At 44.5% G+C, this 23,353-nt stretch overlaps 1 protein-coding gene across 1 annotated transcript in view; it reads right to left on the bottom strand.

Moving 5' to 3' along the window:
* The window catches only part of LOC142583700 (A disintegrin and metalloproteinase with thrombospondin motifs like), an 82,976-nt gene extending 62,453 nt beyond the window's left edge, over nt 1-20,523 (bottom strand). Inside the window, exons 1-5 of the mRNA XM_075694187.1 lie at nt 20,367-20,523; nt 17,613-17,776; nt 17,412-17,512; nt 16,359-16,372; nt 10,676-10,747 (exon numbers count right to left, since the gene is read on the bottom strand). Of these exons, the coding sequence (XP_075550302.1) occupies nt 10,676-10,747; nt 16,359-16,372; nt 17,412-17,512; nt 17,613-17,776; nt 20,367-20,433 (418 nt within the window). The 5' untranslated portion in view covers nt 20,434-20,523. The remainder of the gene's footprint in view (nt 1-10,675; nt 10,748-16,358; nt 16,373-17,411; nt 17,513-17,612; nt 17,777-20,366) is intronic.
* Nucleotides 20,524-23,353: the final 2,830 nt, after the last annotated feature.

Consider the following 23,353-nt stretch of genomic DNA (forward strand, 5'->3'; position numbering starts at 1 on the left):
AGGTCGGCATAGATGTAGTCAGCTCTTTTCGCAGCTGTTCAGCTGATGATCGCTTTATTTTTGTCAGCACCGAGTACATGACAAAATATTGTGAAACCCTAGCCGCACCGCGAGTTCCTGTTTCTGACGAGGCAACCATTATCAGAAGCATGGTGTTCCGCCATGCTGTTCCTACTGCTATGATCACAAATCATGGCAGAGGGTACAAAGCATCGCTATTCCAATAGATCCTAAACATCAGTAGTATTTCGCACTATACAAGTAGTGTGTACCACACCGAGACTAAGCGTTAAATTAAGCGAGTCAACAAAACGATTAAGGGTGTATTTTGTTTGCTTTCCAAAAACCTCAGCGCACACCACAAAAAGTGGAACAAAGTGCTTTCATACATCCAATTTCACCAAGGATACCCCACTCCAGGAAGCCACCAATATTGCTACTTTTCGCATGGTTCACAGTGAGAATGGTCTAACAGTTTAAAGAGCAATTGTGGACGAAACGCTTGCATTCACTGCATCTAATGTCACCACCCCACACTCCAACGTCCTTGTTGAACATGCCGCCGAGTCATGGTGGCTCGTGCGGCTGTGTATTTTATCGCAGCAATTTCATGTTGTTCGTCGGTAAAGCATCCACAGAGCCATAAAACACAATCCGAGTGGTCTGGTCTGGATATGCAGTGCTATCCTGCACTCCTGCGCGTCTGCACCCAAATTCCTCAACGAGGCTGTGCAGAAAAGTTATTGTGCTTTGCTCTTGAACCTACGCAGTTCCGCGCTGCCTAAGCAAGGTCACCTATGCAGTTGTCTAAGCAGAAACCGCAAGAGGTTCCTACAAATTAAATACCCCCTGACATTGTTCATGTAGTCAGGATGAAGCCCTACATCTTGCGTTCATGGCGACGCTCCAACCTTGTAGTGCTACAGCATGCCCTCAGCCCCGTTCTTTGTTCACTTTCCTTCGATAACTTAGCGCTTTAATTCATCAGTTGTGGCATAGCTCATTACTCAGGGCGATAAGATTCGTGACCACAACGTCACCTGTACTCAGTGTGACGAATCAGAGACGGCACATGACGGGGAAGATCCTTGTAGGTTGATATAGGTAATATTCCTTTATATGTCCCGCTAAAAAGAGGCTGTGCGGTGTTTTTATCACGTGTTTTCATTCCGCGCTGTATGCTTGAGTGGGCCGTTTGAATCTAAGAGTGTGGGTGATGGCCTTAGTTTATTTCACGACATAATGACGTACGCGAATGCTTGTAGTGCACAAAAATGTTCGTGATGCTCACTAGAACTATACCGGAACGTCGCATTGCGCCATTTCATGACGCACTCGGTGGTTCTTTTTGTATTCCAGTGCAATATGTCTATGTCGCTTGTTTTATTCGCACGGCGGATTCAATTGCACTGACATAAACAATCAATTTTCCTGGTCACGTTAACCAATTGCACGAGGCTAGAGATCGTTGATGTCATACTCTTAAACAAAATTGCACCATTTGGATCGTATCTCGCCGCACAACAATAATCGTCATCCGCCTTTCCTTTCTTTACCGCTGCGAGCCCGGTACTTCCAAGTCACGAACGGCGTGCGAGTTATCAGCATGACAGAGCATTCTCGACAAGAAAGTAGGGAGCGCAGCGTTTCCAAGAAAGGAAACGCAAGCAAGACAAATAACGATTATTGTTGTGTAACAAATTTACACTTCAAGGGATGTACGTTTTTTTAAGCGTGCATAATACATTTTCATTCACGGGGTCGCATAACATTTGATAGTGACACTGTTGTTTCGAGATAAGATGACAAGAGCCTGCTGCTACCTTGCTTTTAAGAAATCAGTACAGGCCTGATACAAGAATGGAAGCTGGGTCTTAGATACAAATCTGAGGCGGCTATTCAGAAAATGACTCAATTGTGAGAATATTTTAAGAACATTATGCGGTTTTACGTGGCAAAATCACTATCTGATTGTGAGGCACGCCGTAGTGGGAGACTCCGGAAATTTGGACTTCCTGGGGTTCTTTAACATGCACCTAAGCCTAAGCACACGGGGTTTTCGCCCTGTCGAAATGCGGCCGCCGTGGCCGGGATTCGATCCCGCAACCTCGTGCTTAGCAGCCCAACACTATAGCGGCTAAGCAAGCGCGGCGGGTTGTGAATATTTATTATAACGTTGTGAATAACGCGTGTGATACCCCCACATCACTACACTCGCCACTACACTCGCCGCCTTGAGGCTGTCACTCTGCCGTTGCGCTGTTGAGCATGATGTCGCGGTTGCACCTGCCAGCCATGGCGGCAGCATTCCTATTGCGGCGGAATGCAAGAAAGTTCGTAAACCGGATGCTTTGGCGCGGGTTTATCTTAACACACATCGAAAGGCCGGTAATAATTTCGTTCCTGCTCCTCTAAATGTTTAAGCCCTTCATCTGGCGTGCCTTTACAGTTTCGGGACATTAAATGCCGTAGTAAAGAAAAAAGAATTATGGGCCAGAACACCTGAAATTACCCGCCGCACAAGATTAACAGCCGTGGCATTGCACTGCTGAGCTAGAGGTTGGGGCTTTCCAGCTAGCCATGGTAGATTCATTGCTATGGGGGCAAATGAAAAAATTATCATTCACATAATGTGTAAACACCCTAAAAAGCCGGAGGATGACCAACTTATTCTGTAGCCCACCTACGGTGTGCCTCATAATACTGAATACTGTGACATTGGCATCAGACCCCAGAGGTAATTCATTATATAAACATCACTAAGAAAGAATTCACGAAGTGACGAAAAAAAATTGCAACGAAAGGACTTTAAGGACAGCAGTTTCCTGCGTCTTGTATTATAGTGTGGGCATTCTGTGTTTAGCGTGTACTGTGAGCTGAAACACTTGGTTGAGCGTGGTTACCGCCTTTCTTGAGCGTCAGTCGATCTGGCAATCAATTTCTTTTCCGTATCTTTTTTTATTTATCTGTCACGTCGAGTGTCACACCAGTGAATCTGGGCGTCATCGCCCATGCCCATGAGAAACGTTGAAAGGTACGGTACCTCAAGTGTAGTGTTATCAAAGGCGCTCTTTACTTCATGCATTCGTACGTAAAAACTTCCAAGCTAAGTTACGAACGACTTGGTAAGTGTCGCTTTTATACTGGCTTAGCAGTACCGTAAGGTCAACGTAGAAAGCTAATGTACAGCTGCTGTCCCAATTTAGGGTACGTGGATTCGTTCCGCAGGCACAGCACTATCACTTCTGTATAACTAAATAATGCAAGCAAAGCTCCGCTGGACCACAATTATGCATAGAAACGACGCCATTCTTAGCAGGGCTCTGCCACGTTTGCTTAGGTAAAACAGCGCTAGTCAATGTGCAATCTACGCCATCTCAAATTATGGATGCCTAGTAAACATGTCAACTCTCTAGTGCACTTCCCTTGTGCACATTGTCTCCGCGGAAATAATTTTTCTTTCAAATGCATCAATGACAACAAGTGGTAGCTGCGTACGTCAGCATCCTTGGTGACCACATGGGACAGCTGCGTGACTTTTCCAGTTCACCATGCTGGAATACAGCGCTAGGTCGCTGTCAGTGGAGCCACTAGCGGTGGCGCAAAGCGTCTATGCTTTTCTGTCTTGGCATCTACAGGATGCATTTTTTTGTGCGTAGAGGGCTGATAATTCTGCGTCTTCATATCGGTTAACGATGTAGGCAACGTTCGCGGCGACTGGCTTTAGGCAACAAAAGTAGAAGCGCGGGCGGTCAAGACTACATGTAGTCGAAATACCAGGAAGAAAGCAAGTGCGTTGCATCTGCACCTAAAATTTGCAAGAACACGGATTTCGTGCTTAGCACAGGAAACGCGAAGGAAAACATTATGAGGCTTGACGTGTCAAAACCACGATCTGATTATGAAACACGCCATAGTGGAGAACTCGGCAATAATTTGGATCACCTGGGGCTCGTGGATGCGCACGTAAGTCTAAAGTACGTTGGTGTTTTCGCATTTCGCCTCCATCGAAATGCGGCCATCGTGGCTGTGATTTGATTCCGCGACCTCGTGCTGAGCAGCCCAACGTTATAGCCACGGTGACTCGAGAAACGCGAAGTTGAGGGCACGCGGTAGAAGTTTTCGTAGTGCTTAAATAATGTGTTGTCGTTTACGCACCTCTTCAGAAACAATAACGAGAGAATTGATAAGACAAAAGCTGCGAAGAAGTTGCAAATAATTATCAAAACGCATTATCTTACTGTAGTCTCTATGCGTGGGAGGTTTATCTGTTCTAGGTGGTATTTGAAACAACTTATGAGCAATGTGACCTTCTTCAGAACGGGCCATTTGCAACAGAGGCTTGATGCGCAGAGTGTCGTTAATAATGCCTTCCTGTGAAAAGAAAATAGTAATAATACATATAACGCAGTTACCAAGTCTTCATTACAGTACGTAAACAACCAGAGACTGAATTCACCGGGCAGCGCCATTCGCACACAATTTCTTAGCCAAAAACTTCTCACGCTAAGATAAGGCAGCATCCGAAGTGGCAGCGCATTTAGCGTACGGCGTCGTATAAGAGCAAGGAGGAAGCAAACCTTGGATTGAACGAGAAGAAATGAAAGAAGACGCGTCAAGTGATAGCTTAATCGCACACCATGCATCTGTAGTTGACCCTATATCCATACGATAAATCACTGCACATCCCTATTCGGCAGCGTCCTTGTCCGCGAGTCTCATACAGCGTCGACAAGCGCTCGCCCGTTTACTGCACCGCCGTCAAAACAATGGCAGTGGAAGTGTCACGCATTCTTTCCATATTTCTGCAACAGACCGAACTGATTGGAACATGATAAGATATTCGGCTCAGAAAGAAACGCTCAGGTCAAGCAATTGCAGGCCAGGTCTGCCAGGCTATATATATACCGTCTGTAGCAACATCACCGTGCACCACCATCACCACATTGTCACATTGCAGTAGCTGTGAAGAACACAGTAGCAGAAACAGTTTATTGCGAAACTAACTCTTTATTGGGCTAACCTGTGCCGAGAAAAAGAGGCTACACTCAAAGCACAACGTTAGCGGCGATCAAACTCGGCGATTGTCGGAACCACATCAGTGGGTCAAGCGCGTCGGTTTTTATACATGACTGGTCGAAGGTTCAGCATAATTGCAAGCGTACTCGTGCCTTCATGAAATTACTACACAATTCGTGTCCAGCTCACAATCAGACTACACAAGGTTTGGTGACAACAGACAGTGGATAGAGCTATCGATAACATACGAGAAACTTCCGGTAGATAAAGGCTTGTCCAGCACCGAGCGATTACATTTAACATTTGTTAGCCGATGAAAAGCTGTCACCGGATAAAGATAAACAAGTATACGTGCAATATTACAAAGGGCTTACATGTTTTTATTTCGCTACTAATTACGGAAATTAAATAAATAAAGCTCCATAATATATAGTTCTTATCACCTCAAGGCAAGGGGCCCAGCACCCGTACGTTAATTGGTATTTTATGTGACACGTTCCAGTGCACGTCACAATACTGCATAGCACCGTACACGAAGCACACACACGCTCAACGTTCTAGCTGGTTTCCGATCAAATCGGTTGAAGTCGTTGATATTGTGACACTGACGCACTTTGTTCAGAGCAGTGACTGCACATACAATACGAGGACAAGGTGAAGGTGGGGTCAGACATCGTTCCATAATCATGCGAATGTGGCCTCGCAGCACGACGTGAACTGCGGCACAAGAGCAACAGTCAGTTAAAATTCCGTACGTATTTTAGATGTTGTAAAACGTCATCAGCGTATTTTTATGTCCAATGCACGACGAAGGCCTCTCCCGGTGATCTCTAATTGCCCCTGGCCGGCGCTATAGCTGATTCAAAGTTACGCCTGCGAATTTCCTTATATAATTACCCCACCTTATTTTCTGCCATCTTCGACAGCGCTTCTGGCCCTACGAATTACAGGGCAACCTCAGCACTAATTCTTCCTCTGAATTTCGACAACCGCTACCCCCGTTTGCTATCTGATCTACACCGCTCTCTTCCTTCTTTGCCTTAGGCCTAAAACTTTTCGTTGCATATCGCTCGTTTGAGCCGTCCTTACTTTCAAGCTTCATTTTTAACCTCCAAGTTCCGGCCCCATATGGTCGTAGATGAAGGATGGATTCATTGTACACTTTTCTGTTCAACGACAGCAGTGAGCTCCCGATCACAATTTCCTATTGCGAGCCGTACGCATTCCGGCCCACTTTCATTCGTCTGTAGATTTCCGGCTCATGATCACGGTTGCCTGCGAGTTATTGACCTAGATAAGCTTACTCCTTTACACACTCTAGAGGCTGAGTGCAGATCATAAATTATTTTGGCTTGACAGGTGATTGAACAGCGCATTTGTCTTCAGCATATTAGTCAGCATATTGAGGTCCTCAATCAATTGCTGCAGTGTGTCAATATCCTCGGTAAGCTGAAGGATGTTGAGATACTTGCCGTTGATCGTCGCTCCTAATCGTTCCCAGTCCAATTGTTTCAATACTTCTTCTGAGCAAACACTGACCACTTTCTCAAAAATTAAAACACGTGAAGCCGAAACTTTCATTGAGGCAGAGTCGAAGCCTGAAAAGTCACAGATACCTGCATTGTGGCTGAATATAAATATGGAAGTTACACATAAATGAAATAATTTTTCAGTTGTGAGCCGAATGCAGCAAGCACCGCGGCCTTGATGTGATCTTCGTTCCTTCCTTCAGAAAAAACTATACGATTTGCATTTACACCGCTAATTATAAACAAACGTAGTAGCTTCCTTCAAACACATTAAAATAAGCGACCCAACTGTAGGCTACCGCAAGAGCACAACGACAACGTAATTCGGGTTACATAAATCCTGATCTTGTTAAAACGACGCGTTTTAGTGGCCGCGCTTAGCGTAGTGCACGCTTCATATTGTTTACTTCGCGATTGGTTACAGCAAGGCTATCCGGCTGTTTAATGCCGCAATGTTGATTTCTGCGCAGCAGGCACGGAGCACGGAGAAACTGTCGCCAGCTGGAAAAAAAGTTATTTCGCTGAATTCAAAAACGCCTATGGAGGGCTTCTTAAGTCAGAGGAGGAAACGAATGAAAGACGTGAGTGAGGTCATTTCGCCCAGGACTGAAGCTACTCTTGGGTTTTAAATAAGGATCCTTTCACGAGTTCACAGTACCGTGCCTCGGGCGCCTACCTCGTAGCACAGGAAGAGAGTGCGCATCAAGGCACCAGCCTTTATCGCAGGAACCCTTAATTTCAGGCCAACGCATGCCCGTCCATTTAGCGTCGGAGGTGAATAGTCAAGTTCTTTGACCATCCGCTGTCTTCACCTTCCGCTGTCAGGCGGGACCATGTATGATGGACTCAAGACCGCCTTCTTCCAACATTTTGGCGTACCAGCTCCTCATCGACTAAGTAGCACGCCGCCGTTTCCTTCAACGGTTGACACTTCTCAAGGAGCCGCCCAACTTACGTAGTCCTCTCCGCCATACGTGCCTGGTTAGGGGTGCGACTCTAACCGCTCGCATATCTTCCACCGCACCCACAACTAAGGAGCCACGATGGGGAGACAACACGACCGGCGCTTTGCACGTTTCGTCCGTTCTATAACGACAGACAACACCCCGTCTCGCTTCCGGCCCAATTAAATCCCTAACAAGTAAGCTGGCTACTTCTCCGTGCTGAACACTTGGTTCACCGGCCCGCAATATCACCGCGCATTGGCGTGCACTTTACTGGAATCACCTGGTATCACGCGTACTACACACCTTTTCTAATACCAGTCTCTTTCCCGTCGCACCCTTACCTTCTGGCCCTCACCCACGGTACATCGCAGCAGTCTCAATTCACACGCCCGAAAGACGCTGGCTTGAAGGTTTATCCAAAAACTGTTTCCTCAACATACGCGACTGGACATGAAAAACTTCTTTTCTATCCCAGATAACGGGCCTGCAGCCCTCGTCATTTCACTAGCGCCGACTGTGTCACTGCATTAGCAGGCAGCAGAATGTACGCGGCTGTCACGCGCCTCGTAAGAGTTCAAGCGCGCAGTCGAGCCCTTCCTTTCAAGCAAAAATGAACTTCCGACGTAGGCGACATGGTTACATCTATCGAGCAAGCCTGGTTTTGCTCTTGCGACATGTCCACCGACAGCATTCTTCGGCTCCGCGTTCGCGACAAAATAACAGCGCTACAGACGGGCCGAACGAATATACACGGAGCGCTGTGTATGTCTTTCTTCGTTTATCACTCTATCTTGCGGTATTCTTATTTTAACATGCACTACCAGAATGTCCAACTCCCCACCCTTCGTAGCTTCAAAAAAGTAGGTTTGCATTGGCTGCTCGCATACTGTAAGTCTGCAATAGCTGCACACATGCAAGCGTCCTCTTTCTTGTGCCCCCTGGAGCTTCGCAGTCAGCCACTTCGCCTACTGTATAGCACCACCACGAAAACTTTATCCGTTGCAGCACTCCCCGGCCAAACCACCAGCGTAAATCCCGTACACCCACAGCCTTCCTCGTGTTTACAATGACCGCAATGATTCATCTGTGGATTTTCAACTTTACGTAACTATGTAGAGTACGCACAGCTTCCTAATGCCATTCTTTTCATACATATTTTACATGTGGCCACATATACATGCGGTGCTGACAAGGTTCGCAAGAAGATACATATTTAGCAACGCTAGTAGAGAGGCCAGGCCGGAAGTAAGGCAACTTTACACGAGCGTTAGTTCTGTGAAAGCCCAAGTGCCGAGCAGGTGCGTCGTCATGCTCCTAAGACGTTGAAACGAAGAGAACGGGAGATAAGGGGGCACTTACCGGTTACCCCAGTGGGGATAAATACAACGATATAAGGCTCCATCGTGAAACCCAAGTCGAGCAAGGTGAATTCGCAAATGGCTGTTTGGTGCACATCTTGAGCCACTGGGCTGCTCTATGAGAGAGTGGCAACACGAGTCTTTGCGTTGATGCAAGATCAAAACATTTGGCCTTCATGAAGGGTGTATATTGGGGCTAAAGAGTTGATATCCCGTGTAGCCACATATTGTCTAGGCGGTAGTGGAGAAGCCGCTGACGAAGGTAAATGAGTCCACGGCAGCGGACAGCGGGACAAAGCACGTGAATCTTAATTTTTGTTCCTAGACTTGTATGTGAAAGTTAAGGAATCTTCCTGTAAATAGAGAATCAAGCCTCCGAGGTGACATGTCAAGTCCTTTAACGACGACAGCCAACACAGAGCCTGGTGGTCTTCACGAGAGTGAAATGGTGGCCGTGCTGGTATGGACGAAATTTTCGAACAGACTGAACAATTGAAAGACATTCCTGTTCGGTTATGGCTGTATTTGCTTCTGCATGCGAAATGATACAGCTTGCGTACGCTGCTACTTCTTCAGCGGTGGCATTACGTTGCAGCAGAACCACGTAGATGCCACGTCCTCTGGCATGAGTATGAAGGGTGGTCGGGGCGGTCTCATAAAAGTAACGCAGGATAACTATTGAATTTAGCACGGGCTTTAGAGCGTCAAAGGCTGCGTTGGACTTTTCAAGCCACATAAACGAGCGCAGGAAGAAGGACTCGCTGCGGTGGCTTAGCGGCTATGGTGTTGCGCTGCTAAGGATGACGTAACGGGATGAAATTCCCACCACGGCGGCCGCATTTCGATGGACACGAAATACAACAACGCTCGCTTCCCGTGATTGGGTGCACGTTAAAGATCATATGTTTGTCAAAATAAATCCAGAGTCCCCCTACTACTGCGCGCCTCTTAATCAAATTGATTTTTCAAGCCTGTCGAGAGCGTCATATATGTCAGGAATGGGATAGAGATCTTTGCGAGTGGCCTTTCGTACCCCATTATCTACACACCTACTCAACCACTCTTTCTTTAAAGAGAACAACGGGAGAACACCAACGACTCACCGAAGCTCCTACGATGTTGCGTGCGAGCACGTCGGTAACTTTATCCTCAATGACCCTCGGTTCGGACAATGAAGCAACGCAATGGCGACAACGAATTACATAGCATCCGTCCTTCTGAATACGGTGTGCGGCGAGGGACATCTGTCCCAAAGCTCGTGAGAAAACATCGCAGGAGAGTTTGTGTTTCATCAGTAGTGCGAAGAGTGCGTCAGGTTGGGCTGAACTAGGTCCAAGCTAATGGTAGCGCAAAGAACGTGAAGTGACTTCGAAACAGTAGAAGAGGCAGGGGAAGTCGTAGCGGAGACAGGGACGACCGACGTTGGGGTAGCGTCATCCACACAGGCAAATGTGGTTGCTATAAGTAACAGCACCTGTTCACGGGTTGAGTTCAAGGCTGCCAGACGCTGGCCCAGTAAAAGGTCACCAATAAATACACCCGCGCGAAGGCAACATCGATAAAGAGAGTCACCAGCGTTTACAGAAACCAGTTAGCCAAGTTGGACAACGTCGAGCGCAGCTTGAAATACCACTTTACGAAAGTGGTCAACGCTGTCACAAAGCTGAAGCTCAAGGCATAACGGACGAACTGTTTTTCATCCGCAACGCCAATTCTACATTAAAACAAACAACCACTATGTGTTACGGAAAGACGTCCTCCTGCTGCAACGCGCCTTGTGTTGGAAAATACAGGTGCATCCACGGTGCTACCCCTAACTGACCGAAATGGTCAGCCCTTAGAGGAGGGGCTGAAATGTTGTTAGCCAAAAGGACGGCGACCACACGGGTGAATGCTGTAGAGGAAGACGAAGTTATTGGAGGTCGAAGAGTGTTTAAACTGACTTACAATCTAATGATAATCTTCCGTTACAATACATACACATGTGCATAATCGAGCGTGCTGATTTTGGACCGCGATAGCGGCCGAAAATCAAGCGGCCGAAGAAACGAGGGCAGGCAGAAAACGCACCACATTATAGATATTAGTCAATGGAAATTGCTAGGACGGAGTAGGAGACTACCAAAACTATATGCCACTGCATCTCTGAGGTGATTTTGAAAAGAGACGCGGATAACAAAAATGTGGACCGCTCGCGCCGTCAGAGTAGTTGCTCAGAGCAGTTGATAAAAAACAAGGAATATGTCGACAGTAAGTGCCGTCAAATTAGCAGGCGCTATCTTCAACTGGGGCTATGAACTCCCGTCAAAATGGTAATTTTTACTGCCTTCGTTGAGCAGAAAAAATTATTGATACTCTTTTTTAAAGCGTTCTGCTTGCACACGATAATGTCAGCTTCAAATTCGGATAGGGCTATGCCATCATTACATACTAATCGCATTCACTGATCAGGTCATCACACTGTCTGTAACGAAAGTAAAACCAAACACTACTCATACTACTACTACTACTACCACTACTACTACTACTGCTACTACTACTACTACTACTGCTACTACTACTACTATTACTACTGCTGCTGCTGCTGCTGCTACTATACTGATGACAGCGTCATCAGCGCTTGCGTGAATTCAATGCTTGTCGGCAGCAAACGGGCTGGTTCTTCATTTTCGACGTTGGAGTCGTCCAATTCCGCCATTCCTTGACAGACAATTTCATTTTCGGCTTATTTCGCACAGAGGTCGAGCTCGTTGTTCATCGTCGGTGAATCCATCAGATGCGAACTCGCTCAGAGTTTTGACGACCTGGGGCGGACAGGTCGTTCATCAATATACCCGTGGAATTGAACTGATCGGGTACGCTGTCGACTTCACTATCGACTCTACTGAATGTGAAGCCCGCACAACGGAAATAGTTATGAAGCATGTGTTTTCACCGCCTTCTACGCGTTTGAAATCATGGTCACATCAAACCTGAGATCAGCGTTGTAACTGTTGCCACTTCCAACGTCTTCACCTTATTTTTGAGGAAAATGTATTCATCTAGTTGGGAATGTCAAACGCCTTGCTCGCGTTGGTCTGTGACCTATCGGTCTGATCTTGCTTGATAATACCGGCTTTTTTTTTCCGTCGTCAACATATATACGGTAGTACTATCCGCTCTTCGGAGCCATCGGCGAGTACGACGAAGGCGGAGTCGGCGCGATTTCTAGCTCTGGTAAATCCTTTCAACGAAAAAACATGGCACCGTAAAACAGGAGGAAGCTGGTTAGCGATCTTCGAAGAAGCTGGGCCAATCGTCTTGTAGAGCACAGAACGCACAAATTAACTTCGCAACCAGGCACCAAATACCATATGACGAAACACTAATGGCTACGGTGGCGGCAGTAGGTCTCAATTTCAGCTTGTTGATGTGATTTCCCTACTGGAAACAACGGGAAAAGTAACGTTACACGAAAGTAACAAGAAATTGACCAGAGCAATAACTTCACATAGCGTGACAGCGCCTGCCCAGTCTTTCTTGGCATGTAATTTTTCGCGTTGTTTCTGGTAAGGCCACTGTGACTGCAGCTGCCAGCAGATAGGCGAAGTTAGAGCGCAAGTAGAATTTTTCGATTTTCAAAATCGCGGTAGTGGTGGCTTTTATTAACGCTGTTTCAGCTTGAGTTTACGTAAATTAGTCCCAAAAGTCGAAGACGAACGGCTTCAGCGTAAGAAATTTTGGATATACATATACATTGGCTCTATCTATTACGTGTAGGTGCCACCAATAACGTCCGACTTATCAGCATATACGAAAAAACTGGGTGTCCCAACAATCAGTAATGTAACTTGTGAGAAGCGCTAGACATGCGCTTGTCAAGAGCCACGCCTGCCATAGCGTGTGGTCTTGCTTTTGATTGCGGGCTTCTGACATGTATTAACAGTGGAGGTCATTCACTAGAGCTTATGTACTGCCTGATTTCTGCAAAGCTCCAGTACAATATATCCTTTAAACATCATAAGAGATGCCACATAGCATGCCTCAGGTTCGTATTACTAACAGTGAAAGCAATACAATGCAATCTCAATGCAAAAGATGGCACTTTCATAATGAAACTAGTCATGTCAGAAACATGACTAGTTTCTTTATGAAAGTGCCATCTTTTAGAGCGATAACGTTTCTTGGCTGTTGAGAAGCACCATGAAAGCCCAGTATAGATTTAATCATTTTAATAAAGCTACAATGTAGATGCTAGGAACGCGGACATTTTCTTATGAAATTTTATATTGCGAAGCGAAGCATTGCAAATCAATTATTGCTCTTTCCTATCGTCTATAAACTCTGCTTCATTTCTGGGCAGCTTTTCCCGTTTACTGCCGACAATCCTAGAAACAAATGGGCTTACAAGGATTTCGATAAATGCACAGAGCCTGCGGCTGCGTAACACAACACGTTATCACCGGCCATCAGACCGCGATGGAGTGGGATCCCAGACTACCCGCCACTTGTCAAGCCAGAACTGCTGGCAAAAGCTGTTGCAGCCTCCGAAATTACCGTGTGTGATTACGAAAACACCCGCTTGGAAATGACACATCAAGTGCTAGGTGTACTTGCTTAACATATAACTGTCGACGGCAGTCCACCACCGATTAGGCGCTACATGCTTCATCGCGACGAAAGAGCAACGACACGTCGGCAGACAGAGCAAGACCCAGAGCAAAAAAAAAAAAATAGAGAGAGAAAGCTGCTCAATGAAGCCATCACGGTGCAGTGTAATGTCAGCGTGACAATTCGAAGCAGCCATGACACGGCAGCGCGACATTACCTCAAAGACCGTTGTGACGCAGTAGCTTTGGTTTCGCGCTTTTTAGGACGACGTCGCCATTCCATTTTCGACCGTGCTGGCCATATCTCGATGCAGGCGGAATGCGAAAACGCCCGTAAAGCGTGCATGGCGTGCGCGTTTTTGAAACACAATTGACCAAAATCAATGTCGACCTCCGCACTACTATACGTTGTACAAAATCCACTGCGCCGTTTCGATACGACAGACACCGCAGTTTTATCTAACCTTAGTACGTAGAAATGTCACCTTCGACTGAGATTTTCATGTACGGCCTCGACATCGACACCGAGCAATTTGTCATTAGCCGACACTTTGGCGCTGCGCTGAAGAAAGTGCGTTCACATTCTCTTTACATATGTGCTCACATTCTCTGCTCACGGTTCACATTTATTCACCTTGTGCGTGTTCATTTCCAGCTCTGGTATTAAGACTCCGCGCATCTTAGCGCTTGCAGGGTTGCTCATGTGATGGAGTCTGCTGCCGAATAGTCCGTGAGCTGTGAAGTGGTCTACTTGGACAAACAAAAGCGACGCCGCTAACACAACGAGAGTGAGAGAAAACTCGCGCACCACCGTATCACGCGAGAACTCGATGCGTGCTGCTTCGAATGGAGTAGAGCGGCGGGGTGAGTCATCACATTCAACTGGTCAACCACGTTTCTCCACGTTTATGACAGCACATGCATATGCGACATGGATGCCAAAATTTCGGTCCACAAAACTGGAAGCGAGAACAAAACTCGCAACAGAGCAACCTGAGTTTTGCCTATACTCGCGTGAAGGGCGCTTTATTATCGGCTACTTCCGGAACTTTCAGTTTTCACATGTGACGCACTTGGTTGTAGAAGCAACACATCTGGAGCGGTTTACTCCATAGCGAGGTTGTTTTACAGGATCGACGTGAAAGTGTGAAAACGAATGATGAAGTTTTCACAGAACTTCATTGTTTGTTCGTTCGTTCGTCCGTCCGTCCGTTCGTTCGTTCGTTCGTTCGTTCGTTCGTTCGTTCGTTCGTTCGTTCGTTCGTTCGTTCGTTCGTTCGTTCGTTCGTTCGTTCGTTCGTTCGTTCGTTCGTTCGTTCGTTCGTTCGTTCGTTCGTTCGTTCGTTCGTTCGTTCGTTCATTTTCTTCTCTAAACATATACAAGTGGAAAAGAGATGAAGAAAAAAATTTCATTAACGACTTACAGATCTTTGCTTCTCGCACATGGTAACACGGGCGCAAGCAGCAAATTTCGAAAAGAAATTTTTGCTAAAACATATAAACTGACTGAAAGAAATTTTGTCAGAACATATAAAGTAATAGAGTTTGAATAATTCGATGCCAGGACGCACGCAATATAAATACACATTGGAAAAGATAATGCTATTAAACAATTCAAACCGGGTGCATATATTGTAAAGCTAAGCACAAGAATGAAAAATTGATCGACATGAGCAGTAGAGTAATTCAAAAACCCTTTCATTATTAAAAACATCGTAAAGAGTCGTTAAACACACAAAAATGCGAAAATAATCAAATATTTAAAGGAAAGCAAATCGAGGTATACAAAAGAGGCGCACTAGAAATTTCTGAACAAGAAATTGCATATCTGAAAAGTCATAGAAGAAATGACACCAATATCATTTCTTCACCAGCGATTTAACTCTAAGCAGCTGAACCTTCTATTATTTAACCTTATAGCTTCGAAAAGCTGTAATCATGTATTTGCTGAGTTTAGTTTGTCAGAGACATAATATGTACCAGCATTCGTAAACACGAGTGGATTAGTGAGATATGCTTCTGTTTAGGTCAGCTTATTTGTCTAGGGTCTTAATATTTTTCTCACATTCTTTCATTGTCAAAACACGCGGTGCCGCTACAAGAGCATTGACGTAGGTTTCGGTTTGAGAGCAGTATGCCTGTTTAGAATGCCGCGTCAAAACACGCTGGGGTGGCTTTACACATTCGCAGAAGTGCAGTGAACTTCGCACTTCAAAAATTGCAGGGCGATGACGGCGATTGTTGCATATCACAGCCATGAACACCGACACGGCAATGATCAGTGACTCACAACAAGCAGCCTCCTCACTGCTACCTACGACGCAACAAATATGGTCGACCTGGTCTACATTGCCAGATCAGCATCTATTTTCAAAGTTTATTCTTTCATTTCGCAAGGTGTAATACACAAAATACACGAAATGGTAATATTTTTTAAGGCTGCAGTAACCGTTCACAGCGCGCAGCCTCTTGCACGTCGTGCTGGCGAACGCTTGGGTATTTATGTTCTGGTTGCTTCAGTCTCTGAAGATTGTTGTTCTACAGCGAAGTTGTTTAGGAGAGTTCAGCTATCGTTTTCGTTCGGTGGTGATGGCCGGCGTATGACGGCGTAGGCAATATCAAATCTATACGCCACACAACTTTAGTCGGAGTCCGATGTTTTCCGTGATAGGTAATATTAAATCACCTTATTTTAAGCTTAACTTACGTATATCGCGCTTGAATACGCACAAACCTATATGAGTGGCTTGAAAGCTAATACTTGTTTTCTTACTTACCCGCGTTTGGAGCAACTGCCTGGATGTTAGGTCTGTTACTATCTCGCAAGATATATTTGCCTACATAAACACGAAGGTAATACGAAAGTACACGCGAAGCGGCTTGTATAACCCTTGTATGGTGACCAACTACGCTCACATTTGTTCAGCATCCTGCACAAAGCGTAGACATATAATATCGCTTCACATGCATCTCAATAGACCACCGATTTGTTAGTGGACTAGCGAATTATATTTAACAGATTCTCTGATTCACTGGATTTGAACTAGCCACTCAACATGTTACATAGGGACTGTGGCCGTTCTGTACCGATTCTCCAGAATTAGAATTTCCCGCTGCGGTTCCCATCACAACACTCATCAAACCGAACCAACCTCACTGCTAACTAAAGCTTTGTTTCACACAGATTGCAACATGGATGTTAGACCTGCATAATTTTTTGGAGCGTTTTGTTGATTATTTTTATCACACCACGTTGTGCATGTTCTACGTTGAAGACCACCTTGGAGTTTACACGCTGGCGGAAGAGAGGCTAATATGATTCTTTATTGCAGTGTGCGTCCGGGGGTCACTAAAAAATTGCCTTAAATGTTACGCATTAGAGATCATAAAATGAAAGCACCGAGTTCTTTGTCTGTCCTTTTAGCTAGAAATCCGTAATTCTTGCTTCCTAAGGTCAGTTTTTACTGTCTCCACTTTGGCGGTCAGCTACTGGTTTAGAGGGCTGCAGCGGTGAAAGCTGATAACGTTGTCCAGCAGCGGAATCTCGCTGGCGGCCCCAAAGAAATGACCAGGGCGTAGGCGATGACATTGATGAATTATCATAAGAAGAGCCAATAAAGCGACACTTCACACTTCCCAAAAGTGTTACCAGACAATTAAGCAGCTTCGCTGCCTTATCATTTGTATAGATTGCTCAAACAGGCAAGCATGTGTGCAGGACTTATTTTTTCTTTTTCTTCTGCGCATGAGTTATACCACTACACTAGCTTTGAGCACTAGTTATGGCCCATAAACTAGTATTTTGTTTCAAGGGCGTATATTCTGATATGGCTGCTGATATTCCAATGCTGTGTTATTAGTTTTATGAACGTCCGTAAAAACGAGAAATACGTTTTAGCGAGAAAGGTGTCTATTACTATTATTGTTGCATTTTTTGCCATAGTTCACGAAAATATATTTCACTCATACGAGATGCTCACCACGTGTACACCATCATCCGTGCGGACCATTAAAGAAGCCATCAGATGTTGATCATGATACAAATCTTTCTCATAATCATCCTTTCGCATCTGCAAAAAAAAAATCAGTGTATTTCAGTGCAGCTTACACTTCATGGCAAGAAAAATTTCACAAAGACCGTCTAACTCTATAAATCATTTGGCCACTTACAGGTAGATGAATGCGCTCTCCATTTTCTTCGGATATGAACATAAATTGATCAGAGAACACATGACTCCTTTCCAGATTGAGCGTAATGCGCTCATTTATTCTTAATACTTTTTTTTCGTCAGAATCTCGTGAGCTAAGCAGCGTTGGATACACAATGCCATATTCTGCGAGGAAAGCAACAGTGGTTGTAGAATAAGTAAGATATCAGGCCTATACATGACTTCTACGAATTTGTTATAGTTTGGCTTTAAGCCTTCCACAAGCAAACAGGTCATTTGAACTACCTTTATACGCTTTAGGAAAATTTGGTTTTCGTAGTCAAATTATAGCAACATTGAATGTAGAATTGGTTGTGGTCACCGCCCGACAGTACGGTAAGCTGCAAAAGAACCTCGGCTTCTCAGTAAATCTTTGTAGTAGAAGAAAATTTCTTTACGTTGCGGGGAGCTTCTCTTGTAGCTCAGCGCTAAATTGTCAGGGGATAACAGTCTTGCCTTATTGGGACTACTGCAGTCGTGTGGGTTGTTGCAGAAATAATTAGCCGCAATCATATAGTAGGACTCAGATATACCATATTGATTCCGTTCAGCATGTTTGTTATAATGTAGTCCGTTCTTCGGCGCACGATATATGAAAGTACCCTGTGTATTGGATGAATGGTAAAACGTTTTGTGCAGCTGTGCTCAAACTGTGTTCCAAGTAAGTGCGGTCTCAACGTACTTCTTGCACTTATCCATTTCCTGCATTCCTATGAACAAAAATGCGAAAGTCGATAAGATAGTAAGTGTCTGCGTGTGCACGTGTGTGGTTGTCATCCTTCAATTTCTACAGTCACGTTCTTGAATTACAGTTAAGAATATCTATGCCCAATCCCGCATCTCCGAAGCGAGATTTATTGAACAATTAGATCGGGTATTCAGTGTACGGCGGTGCTTGATGTTAGTGCATTCATTTTACTTAATAATGGCTGCATTTAAAAGTATACTAAATGTGAGCGTCATTTCGTCGCCTTCCTTTGTGGCTTAGCTCATGAATCCTTCCAGTAAAGAATCAGCAACATAAACAGCCTATTTTGTGTACCCAGCAAGACAAGGATGTCTTCCAGCAATGTACAATTACCCCTGTCTTTAGTCGGCTGACTCCATTCCATGCTTCGAAAATTACTTTCTTCACACCACTTTGTGTGCTGCCACCCTCGTCTGCGTTTGTCGCCCCTCGGTGACTAATCTTTAATTCCTATATGATGGTTGTCTTTTCTTTTCCTTGCTGTGCGTATAACGTGACCTGGCCAACTCTGCTTATTGCTCATAATGCCAGCTAGATTACTCATTAGCGTCGTTTCTTCTCCTAAATACATCGTGTCCCTTCATTCTGTTAACATTAAGCATTTCCTTTAATGACATTGCCTGGTGCGCCACGCTTAGTTTTCTCTCAATTTGATTTGTTATGCTCGAAATTCTTGTCTACTATGTATGTACAAGCTATATGAAGGATAGCGGAAAGCTGTCGGTTATGACGTGGCCATGCCTGCCGGCGATGCAAAAAATCGGGGCTGTGGGTCAGAGCAAGCACTACTAATGCTTGGTGTCTTCATTCAGAGAAGGGAAGATCATCTGAATATGCCCTGTCAAATTTATGGAGCAGGTATATTCTAAGCGAGTTATCCCAAACGATTTCTATAGAACCTCATCAGAATTGCGCTAGCGAAATAACAACTTTATTATATTTTTGCTGCGGTATAATAAATACACCTATGCCAAGATAAAGAGAGAACATAGCAACACATAAATATTTCTTCTATGAAATGTGCTGAATAAGCATTATTCACGAGATTGTCTAAACTGCTGGAGTTATTCTACAATAACTTTGTCGAGGCTATAGGCTTCACTTTTCAGATTTGACATCACTCATGCATATTATTCAAACGGACTGTGGACTCCATAGTTATTATTCAATTTGGACGTTTGGAATGGTGTGGAATGCTTAATAAATACTATCATATATGAGCTTACATTTTTATTCATATCATTTGTGCATATTAAGAAGCTCCACGGACTCTAGATAGGAACCTGCAGAATCATCGATATAACATTACTGGTGTCAGAGTGCTCCCCTTGTGCGCATAAATAATACTATGTCACCACGCAACTTTTCAAGAAATCAGGGGAATAACTTTGATAGCATTAAAAATCAGGCAGTATTTTTTTCACTAGGTTATGCGACATAACAGCGAATGCCATTAAATAAAAAAAAGTCCAGTAAACCGACAAATGGCCGTCCAGATCTGGTCACCGAATCTACACCTGTATATTGTTATTCGTGTAACGCGTCTCATTTTGAAAACATGACCGGGTTATTTTAACAGAGAGTATGGATCGGTTGTAGTCTCAGGAAAAAAAATTGTTTAAATATTTCACACCATATGCAGGTTAGTCATACCCGATGGTAATTCGCTACATTCTTCCGGGAATTCAATTTATGTTGCAGTAAACCTGCCAGTTTCTACTGTTCCAGTGTGCGCAAAAAACTTCGAAAATAGGATAGAGAAAAGTATCAGGTGCACTAAAACTTCGCAGTGTTAGAGGCGTATGTTTTGTTGGCGAATACATTAGTGACTGTAACATAGTTTGAAAAATGGTTCCCGTTAAGAACGAAGCGCATGTAATGACAAGTTGTGTTATCCAGTGTGACCAATGCTCGGTGTATAAATGTACTAGAATACATAATAAGGTATGGAAGAGGAACCTTACTTACCTGCCCTTGTCAATGATAAAGTAAAACCGCAAAGTATAGACAACACAAATATGTCAAGCATATTCATGTTCTACGGCTGGTACACACGCTCATCGAGAGACACAATGTTGAATACGCCAGCCTTGAAGTAAGTTCCCTTCTTATAACGCTAAAAAACCGTGCAGTGTCACTTGATTTGTATTCAAATTGTCGAACAGTTGCCACCCATGATATTTCACATTTTAGTTGCCGTCTTAGTACAGCTTAAAAATGCACTTTATAAATAACAACGCGACCTTAGTAAACGACACGTGGCTTCTAAAGGTGAAGTCATGCACTTCACATTTCTTCGTATGGCACATTTCTGTCTGCAACCTAACCAAAAGGAAGATCTTCATGAGGAAGAGCCGAAAACAGAGATATTCCGTTGCAGGTTTTGAAATTTCTCTTCAATATATTGAAAACAGTGAACTGCCTCGTTTTCGTTCATTACTTCTTAGACTTAGAAGAGGAAAGGGTGTATTGAAAGAGAGACAGAAGACAGGTCCCTGGACGACAACGCAACATGATTCGCGTGGTCTGTACCAACCATCTTTTATACCATTCAACCGTTGTAGGTAACCAGAAAATGTATTTTTTATTCACCCCGAAACATGAACGTTAGCTTACAAGCTTTATATAAAGAAAGCTAACAATCGCGCAATCAGCGATGGAACGAAAAATTTAGCCGTCGCTTTAGAGAAAGGGAAGCACATTTGCGGATTCTAGAACAAACTGGAGTAGCCGATGTTCTAGTTGGTAATAAGAGGAAGAAGTGGACTTGTGCAGCCAATGTACGTGCCAGTACTTCACAATAATGCACATCTACGTAAAACCTAATGTAAATAACTGTTGATCTTGCAAAGTTACAGATTGAGTGCCAAGGAAAGGTAAGCACAGTCGAGGACAGCAAAGCATTAGGAGATGCGATGAAAGTAGAGAATTAGTGCTCAGCTGGCGCAATAAAGGAGTTACAACAGAATGATTGAAGAAGTGTTCCTCCTCCAGTGGAGAGTGAATGTGGTCAACGCGATGAATACCCTGGCGTAAGTGAGGACTGGTCTTTCCTTTGCCTGCGCTGCCATTACCACCGAGGCGAGAACGCTTCCGCCGCTTTCCATCAAGACACAACGAAGGCATTTATCCGTCATTTATCGCAACCAATTTAGTGAACTAAAATGTTCACTTGAGCTTTTACAACAGTTCAGTACCGATTCCTATGCTAGCTAACCTGAATGCTATATTCATGGCACGGGTGGGGTATCTGGCCCACAAGTAGAACCCGGCAAAACCGAAAGATGTCGACGTTAAAGCGGTAAGCACTGAATCAACGTAGGGGCACACAGTATTACCACCATCGAAACGCATTGTGTATTAGGGATGTGTGCAGCATAACCCCACTGTCGCGCTACTTCCTTCACACGCTGCACCGTTTAGCCCCTCTGCTCCCAAATACAAACCTGCGGTACTCTTGAGAAACATAATAAATTCTTAGAATATACTGTTTCTTTCTTTTTTCAGACAACACAGATTTTTATAAAAGAAGGCTACAAGTGCAGTGAACGTGCCGTTTTTGACGACGAGTTCCTAGGACGGGCACACATGCTTTGCCGCTGATAACCCGAGCTTCGGAAGGGTTATTTAGCTTCAGAAAAACTATTAATTAGCTTTTTTAATAGACCTTCAGGCGCAGTTGTCTACATGGCGAAATTGAAAACAGTCACATTTTAATGCTCCCTCATCTTTTTATGGATCTTTAAATTCGCCCCTAATTTGGCACACTTATTTATGACTGGTTAATGCAGGCAACATGGTAACCGAGCGCCATGGGAGACCTGCGAAGGCCGCCCCGCTACCTTGTGGGACCGAAACGCCCCGTGACGAGCAGCACGAGATCGAAACCGAAAGCCTCGTCAAGTAGCGCCAGTTACTGACACGGCACGTTTTGCCAGACAAGCTTGTGCCGCTGTGGTTCGCGCCTGGAGTTGCCGCGGCCTGCGAACATTCAACTTTCGCCTCGCAATTCCTAACGGGGCGTTACGGTCTGACGCGCAGCGAGACGCGCTCAGTCTCGATATTGGCTTGATTTTGCCTTCAATTTCGGTGATGAATATATCTCAAATTACGGGCGTTTTTTTTTTTTTGTACTGATGAAAATGGGTAGACCATAAATTGTTACTCCTGCACTCTTATACGAAGTACAGACTTTAGGGTGCATATTTGGCACACAAGAAAAATCGTCATCTCCCTTGCTTGCGTTTCCTTTCATGTAAACGCTGGGCTAGCTACTTTCCTGCCGAGAATGCTCTGTCATGCTCACAACGCGCACGCCGTACGTGACTTTGAAGTACCAGGCTCGCAGCGTTAACGAAAGAAAATGCGGACAAGAAAGATTACGATTATTGTTGTGGGCTAAGATACGACTAAAAGGGTGTAATTTTGTTCAGGAGTGTACAAGTTTTTTATATGAAGAACTGCCCTCAAGTTAATATTTAATATTTAATTAAATTTTTTTAGTTAGTCTTTTCATAGAAACTAATTAAGCAGTGGCACAGTATTTCCGCCTCGCGCAGAGCTCATATGCGAAGACGACAGGTGTCTCACGGTCACAGAAATCTTATTTTGAACACCTGTGTTGTGTAAAGGAGACCCTATATACATGCCAACATGTATTTTGTGGTCATGTGCTTCGTGGCACGAAACTTGAAACTGAGATGATAGAATCACATACTTGACACCATGCGCAGCAGCGCTTCTCAACATGAACTAATGTGAAAATCTTGCGAATACATATTTCAAGAAAGGCTTTAGTTCGACACACATTACGTGTGCGCGTTCGAAAAAAGGTACAAGGTGAAGTCTACTTGATGCCGCTTCCCTGTCATGAAACTCCAAACAATTATCGCTGCTAAAAACATGCTAACCAGGTGCAGCCCCATTACGTTGTTTCTTGAGATATAAAGAAAGCC

Source organism: Dermacentor variabilis, chromosome 5 (genome assembly GCF_050947875.1).
Source record: "Dermacentor variabilis isolate Ectoservices chromosome 5, ASM5094787v1, whole genome shotgun sequence".
Lineage (NCBI taxonomy): Eukaryota > Metazoa > Arthropoda > Arachnida > Ixodida > Ixodidae > Dermacentor > Dermacentor variabilis.